The sequence below is a fragment of the Molossus molossus genome, unplaced genomic scaffold (assembly GCF_014108415.1).
Source record: "Molossus molossus isolate mMolMol1 unplaced genomic scaffold, mMolMol1.p scaffold_m16_p_22, whole genome shotgun sequence".
NCBI lineage: Eukaryota > Metazoa > Chordata > Mammalia > Chiroptera > Molossidae > Molossus > Molossus molossus.
In genome coordinates this window covers 37,987,029-37,994,152 of record NW_023425358.1, presented here as the reverse complement: position 1 = coordinate 37,994,152, position 7,124 = coordinate 37,987,029, and the positions used below count along the sequence as shown (strand labels likewise).

At 54.7% G+C, this 7,124-nt stretch overlaps 1 protein-coding gene across 1 annotated transcript; it reads right to left on the bottom strand.

Moving 5' to 3' along the window:
• Positions 1-7,124, bottom strand: PUS1 (pseudouridine synthase 1). The gene is made up of 5 exons (XM_036276240.1): positions 6,897-7,124; positions 4,553-4,690; positions 2,970-3,072; positions 1,669-2,360; positions 1-284 (listed from the first exon to the last, which is right to left on the bottom strand). Exons 1-5 carry the CDS (start codon positions 7,122-7,124, stop codon positions 237-239), a joined length of 1,209 nt encoding a protein of 402 aa, XP_036132133.1. The 3' UTR covers positions 1-236.

The following is a 7,124-nucleotide window of genomic DNA, read 5'->3' as shown; positions in this document are numbered from 1 at the left end:
TTACTTAATAAGAAAATCATTTCTTTAAAAAAATAGTGTCTTCACACGCTGAGGTGTACAGAGTTCACGCTGAGCTGGAACAGATTTGCAGCAGGTTCTCGTGAGGAAAACTGAGAACGGGGCGGGTCTCAAGGTCCTGAGGTTACGAGGCCACATCTCGGCTCCCACCTCGGCGAGGGATGCGGCCGACAGCAGCAGGGCAGCTCCTGGCGCATGTGTCTCATGGGCAGCCCACCTTAGTCGCTGTCCCCGTCCCCTTCACTGCCTTCCTGGGGGCTGGGGTCCTGCAGAGCCAGAGCAGAGAAACAGCTATGGGGGAGCAGGCTGCCCGGATGTGGGCACTTCCTCCCGGCGAAGGGGGCTGTCTGCAGTGTGCCCGAGCCACCTTTCAACCTGCCTACAGGAATGATGCCAGCATTTGTTCTCAGCCTGGCTGGGCTGGGGACGAGAGGGGTGTTTACAGGTCTCCTCCAAATCCCCAGGGGATGCAGTGACTCAGGACATAAAGCTGGGCTCTCCCAAACTGGCCAGTGCAGGCCTCTCAGCAGGGTGTGAAATGGCAAGTGGTCAGCAGCCTCTGTGAGCAGGGCTTGAGCGAAGGGAGCGGGCTGGCCCCAGGTCAAAGCTGCACATGGTCTCCATCTGGCCTCACAGCGCTTGGGAAAGTGAATAACCATCAACATCTAAAATGGGGGGGTTTGCCTGGCCAGTGTGGCTAAATGGTTAAGTGTCAACCCGTGCAACAGGAGGTCGCTGGTTCGATTCCAGATTCCTGGTCAGGGCACATGCCCAGGTTGTGGGCTTGATCCCCGGTGAGGGGCATGCAGGAGGCGGCCAACTGATGTTCTCTCTCATCAATGTTTATTTTTGTTACAGATGTTTCTCCTTTTCTCATCAATGTTTCTATCTTCCTTCCTCTCTCTAAAATCAATAAAGAAAAACAATTAAAAAAAAAAAAGATAGGGAGTTCACACACAATTCTGAAAGGTCAGTTTCTCTTGGCAAAACATAAGCTTTGCTAACCCAGGCTACCTCCGTTGTGGCCATCACTGGCTGGTGCTGAGCTGCAGTTGCCCATCTGTGAACAAAGAGCTCCTGGTCTGCCATTCTCCAGGGATCCCTATCACCTCCCTGCCCTGGCTGCCATCCACTGCCCGCTCCACCTGTGTACCTACCTACATGCACAAGAGCCTAGAACTCCAGGCGTGGAGAATGACAATGTTCCTCCAGATACCTAGATCATGGGATGATGTCCCCCGAGTGCCGGGTGGGGATGTCCCTCTGAGCACCCACTGCACCAGCAGGAGAGCTTGGGCTAATAACTGGCCAGCACTGCCAGCCCAAGAAGGAGGTCCTACAGCCACCTCCATGTCACAAATGGAAAGATGCCGCGAGCCGTGTCCCTTGCTCGGGGTCACTAAGTGTGGAATGAGCTTCAGGGCAGCCAGCCACTCGGTCTGCTACTGTGTGATCTTGGGGGTGTGATGCACCCCTCTGCACCTCAGCTTGCGCGTGTATACAATGGGCACGACAACACCAGCACGCAGTGTGTTAGAAGCTTAGGCACAGATGACGGACAGGGACAAGCATTAGAAAAGCTCCTGGAAGGGCGCACACCAGCCCCGTGCCCCCCCGCCCCAGTCTCCCGGCCCCGACCCCCAGCTCCACCTTGGCACCAGGGCTGGCTGCTGCATGGGCAGTAGCACTGAAGTCATGTGCGGGTAGCGTGCTCAGCCACTGGGCCATGGACCGCTCGTGGCGCTCGGTGCTGATGATCGTGGGGTAGATGTGCTGCTCCTTGAAGGCCGCGGCCTCCGCCTCCTCCTGCGTCCAGTCCAGCGGCTCGTGCAGCCCATCGCAGCCGAAGCGCCGGTTGTACGTCTCGAAGTGCACGCGCTCCAGGACGAGGCCGAGCCCTGGCGCCTTGGGCACGTCCACCTTGGCCTCACCCCAGCTTCGCTCCAGCAGGTCCCCGGGCGCGTAGCCCTTGACGATGGCCACCACCAGGCCCACCATCTTCCGGATTTGGTGTGTCATGAAGCTCTGCCCCTTCACCTTGATGACCGCGAACTCCATGCCATCCCGCTCGAAGGGCTCTTCACAGAACATGTCCAGGATGTAGCGCTGGGCGCTGGGCTCCCGGGGCCCCTTCTGTGAGGTGAAGTTATGGAAGTTGTGGGTGCCCTTGTAGCAGGCCAGCAGCTGGTTCACCCGCTGCAGTGTGTCGGCGCTCAGCCGGTACGACTCGTCCTGAACATCGTGGTCCTTGTGCGCAAAGGCAAATGTGGGCAGCATGTAGACATAGGTCCTGGCGTCACACCTGTTCTTGGAGTTGAAGCCGCCTGTGACGCGCTTCAGCCCTGGGGGACAATGACAAAGACTTCAGGTGCACCAGGGCCCACATAGCATCTCAGCCCACATAGGGACAAATCCTCACACTGAACCCCATATCCCACACCCCTAGGAAAACAACCCGACGTCTGTCAGACTTGGGGCTGGCGAAGGGCTGGGGTCCTGGGCTCGCCCTGCGCATCCTGCGCAGACCCCAACGTGAGCAACAAAGAACAGATGAAACAAAGAAATAGATGGCAAGGTCTACAGCAGCCATCCCAATACCACACTAAATGTAAATGGCATATACATACCACTTAAAAGGGAGAGAGCTTGGATTTTTTTTTTTTAATAAAGTGAAAACATTGTATTTATCAGGCCTGTTGTAAACGTGTATAACTGCCCATGTTTTAATTTGACCAAATCTGGACTTTCCCGGCCAGTGTTTGTTTACAACGAGACACGTGTGGTGTGCTGCAATCAAGGGATGTTTCAAGCCTGCCCTTTTTGAGGGAGGCGGGGACACTGACTCACAGCTACCTCACCACCTGCTAAGTTGTTGTCTTAACTTTGCACCAGAGAAATTTGGTGAAAGAAGAAATTCTGCGTGTTTGTACAACCCATGTTGCAAAGCTTACCTAGTATCCGAATGTGAGACGGAAGGTGACTGTTGATCTTTTCTAAAATGTCGTCAATCAGCCACACCTTCAGGGACACGACCTGCCCAGCAGCAGACACACCCTGCAAAGGAAGCACAGGGTGGGAGAGGCCAGCTGGGGCGCTGCTCTTCGGGCACCACATGAGGTCCCATGCAAAGGTTACATCTTTTCACGGAGCAGTTCTGCTTTTAGAAATGCACCTGAAGGGAATGATCAGATACAAGAACAATGCTCGATATACCAAGGGGGTGAGTGCAGCATAACTTACAAAACATCACAGTGACTTCGAAGCCCAGCAAAACACACACTAGGAACAAACATACGACATTGTGCAGGTGGGAAATAAAGACCCACCTCAGATGGACTCTCAGCTATTTGGGAAACTAGAAATGCAACTCAGATGACAAACGGTGAGGCAGAGCCGGGGATCCATGGACCTTTGAAACCACACGATACACAGGCCCTGGGACCTGACGTGTGAGCAGCTCTGTCCACAAGACTGGTCCCCCCTGACCTAGGGCCAGAGATGCACTTCGGCCAGCATCTCAGAGGAGCAGGGTGAGAGCTCACTGTGTTCTGTTTCTACCAGGAGACTTGATGTGCTCTGGCCCTGTAGTCCAACCTAGGCGGCACCCAGGCCTAGCCTCAGAGACACCTCCATTCTTCTGTGTGGGGGCCCCACCCACGCCAGGCTCTCACCTGGGAACATGATGGAGTGGGGCCACCAAGCACAGCTACCATGCTAGCCAGTGACTGAGCCCAGGACAGACGTGTGAGCCAACCGGACAGTGGGATTCATTCTCATGACTCTGGGTGGACAGCACTGGGCCACAGCCACCGTGGCTCCTGAGTTCACAAGACACAGCTAGCATGCTGATGGGCACGCACACGAAGAATGGAAAATATACCCCAGTGATCGTTTTTACATTGGCTACACACTGAAGTGAGACTATGCTGGATATAGAGTCAGGTAAAATTATTATTGAAACCAATGTCAGCCTGGCCGGTGTGGTTCAGTGGTTGAGCATTGACCCATGCACCAAGAGGTCACTGGTTTGCTTCCCAGTCAGTGCACATGCCCAGGTTGTGGGCCAAATCCCCAGTAGGGGGCATGCAGGAGGCAGCCAGTCAATGTTCTCTCTCATTGATGTTTCTATCTCTCTCTCCCTTCTTCTCTAAAATCAATACAGAAAAAAAAAAAAAAGAAAAAAATTGTTTCCTTTTCTCTTTTGATTGTGGCTGGTAGAAATTTTATTTACAGTGTGGCTTGCCTTTGCGGCCACATGATCCTGTGTGTCGCTGAGGCTGAGACAGACGATCTATGGCAGATGCATTGGCCCATGCCACCCACAGTGGCGACAGAGGACCAAACACAGACAGGACACAGCCCTGCCAGCAGAGCCTGCGTGGACCTGCTCCTGCTCCTCTCGGCTACACAGACACCAACCTTCCCATCTAGACTAGTTTCACTTATGCACCGGTCATTCATAACCAAGAGTCTTGACCAAGAAAGATGCTGAGATGGACGGGGAACAGGGCAGTGCACCACAGGGGCAGGCTACCTTGTCTGTACGGGCACACCGCTGGAATGACATCTTCCTCATGTCCTCACCGTGGTTCTCAGGGATACAGCCCGACTGGACCAGGGCCGACACCAGGTCATCTTCAATGGTCTTGAATTGCGAGGACCCAACATTCCTCTGAGGAAAAGCGAAGAAAACATGGTTTTTCGCTTGGTTACTGCCCACTAGAGAGGGCCCAGAATGCTCCAGGCAGGGACAGTGTGCTTCACTCATAGCCTGGGGACCGCTCGTGTGGCCATGGGGAGACACTGCAGCTCCCCACCCTCCCACGGGAAGGAGGAAAGCCACCTGAGGGTACCCCAGTCTCTAGGATTCCCCACCCTGGACCACCGGTGGTAGAGCCCACAACGGGTGTCATCATTTCCCCCACTCGGTTAGCTCTGAAACCAGCACCTCCGGCTGCTGGACACATCTGTCTGCGCCACCCCCTTCAGAGGGACCCCCTCTCTCATCACTGCCCCTCGCTCAGAGGAACACACCCAGGATACTGCCAGTCCAGACTGGGTTTGCTATCCCTGGCTTTTCCTAAACCCTCTGGTTCATGTAAACCTGGTAGGATTAATACAAGCAGGGAAAGACACCCCGTTTCCAGAACCATCTCTAACACTATCCCTGTTGGCTTGCCCTCACCATAGTTCTGGGCCCGTAGGACCTGACAACGTCAGTGAGACCCCCATCCTGACCGCTCTCAAAGAAAGCCTTTCCAACACGGGACACAGGGCTGCTGGCAGTTCGCCGAGACTCAGCACAGCAGAAAGGTCCTTCCCAAAGTCTACTATACCGCCTTCCCGCTACAGTGTAGGTCTAATCCCTTACTCAGCATAGAGTCATAAATGCTCAAGTGATAGGACCAGACATTAACAAACAGGGATGCCCTGGCTGGGTAGCTCGGCTGGTTAGAGCATTTGCAGGTTCGATCCCCAGTCAGGACACATATAAGAATCAACCAATGAGTGTAGAAATAAGTGGAACAACAAATCGATGTTTCTCTCTCTCCCTTCCTCTCGCTCTCTTTAAAAATCAATAAGTAAAACTAAAAAACCAAAACAAAACCAGGGATAACAATCCCCACCCCACCCCCAACCATCTCAACCAGTGAGTCCTTCTGTCCGCCCTGTGATCTAATGTCATTTTCCACCATTTCCCTAATGGGAACCTGAGGCAAATGGAAGGTGACGAACTTCTCTAAGTTCTCAAGACAGAACCTAAGGCAAAAATTCATGTAATCAAAATCGCCTTCAAAAAAGCATCCCAGCCATCCGCACACAGCAGCACAGGTGGTCTGCCTGCTCCTACAAACACCTGGGCCTATGTTAGACTGAAGCAACGCTTCCCAAACCAGCCTCACAGTCTACCAGTGGTCATGGCCTTGGTTCCATGAGTGCAACCTATGCTTTGTTCAAAATAAGATAGGATACAAAGTAGCATACTACTACGCCCTGGTTGGTTTGGTTCAGCGGTTAGAGCATCGGCCTGTGGTCCTGAGAGACCCGGGTTCAGTTCCCGCTAAGGGCGCGTACCTCGGTTGCAGTTTGTCCCCGGCCCTGGTCGGTTGTGCGGGTGGCAGCCACTCGATGTGTCTCTTCACGTCGATGTTTCTCTCTCTCTCTCTCTCTCTCTTCCTCTCTCTCCCTCCCACTCTACCTGAACAAAAAATGGAAAAATGTCCTCGGGTGAGGATAAAAAAACAACAACAAAGTAGCATACTACTACTACTACTATTCATTGTAAAAGTTGTAGCACCTTGTTCTAAACTTCCCTTTACTCTGATGCTCTGTCCCAGCTTTGAATTTCTCACTCTGAGTCAGGCTGAGAGAGGACCACACAAGAAAGTCTCTGTACATCTGGGGAGGGGCACCTTCTGCCTTTCAGAAAGGATTAAGTTGGTGGGCTGGGGAGAGAATTCTGAAAGTGGCCTGCTTGTCTAGGGCCATACCACCCTGAACGCACCCGATCTCGTCTGAAAGCGGCCTGCTGGCCCACAGACTGTCACCTCAAGGGATCCCGGCTTGGCTGGGGTCTCAGCAGCATCTGTGAGCCTAGAGAACCTTGGGGCGGAGAGCTCCAATCACACGCCCAAGACCCTGAGGCTGCTGGGACTTTAACCACCTTGGGAGACAAGGAAAAGAAAGCCCCCCGCACTGCTTCTCCCATGGATGGAGCAAGGCCAAAGCCCTGGGATTACAATCTCAAGCTTGCAGGATGGGACCCGCACCACATCGCGGCAGGGCGGGTTTTCTGCCCTTTCCTGGCGGCCTCAGGCCGGGGCGCCACCTGGCGCCACAGCGCGGTCGCAGGTGAGCCGGGCGGGCCGGGCCCTCACCTGCATGCCGTGGTAGCCCTTCCCCGAATAGGCCAGGAGCAACACGATCTTGCGCTTGGGCAGCTTCCGGGGCGGCTCCCCGTCCGCGCTGCTCTTGAGCTTTTTGGCCGGCTGCTCGGTCTCCTCCCAGACCCTGCCCGCGCCCTGCCAGCCGCTGCCGGCCCTCCGGTCCCGCTCCGGCCGGGCCCCCGCGGGCGCCAGGGCCGCGGCCTCCGCCTTCCCGGCCAT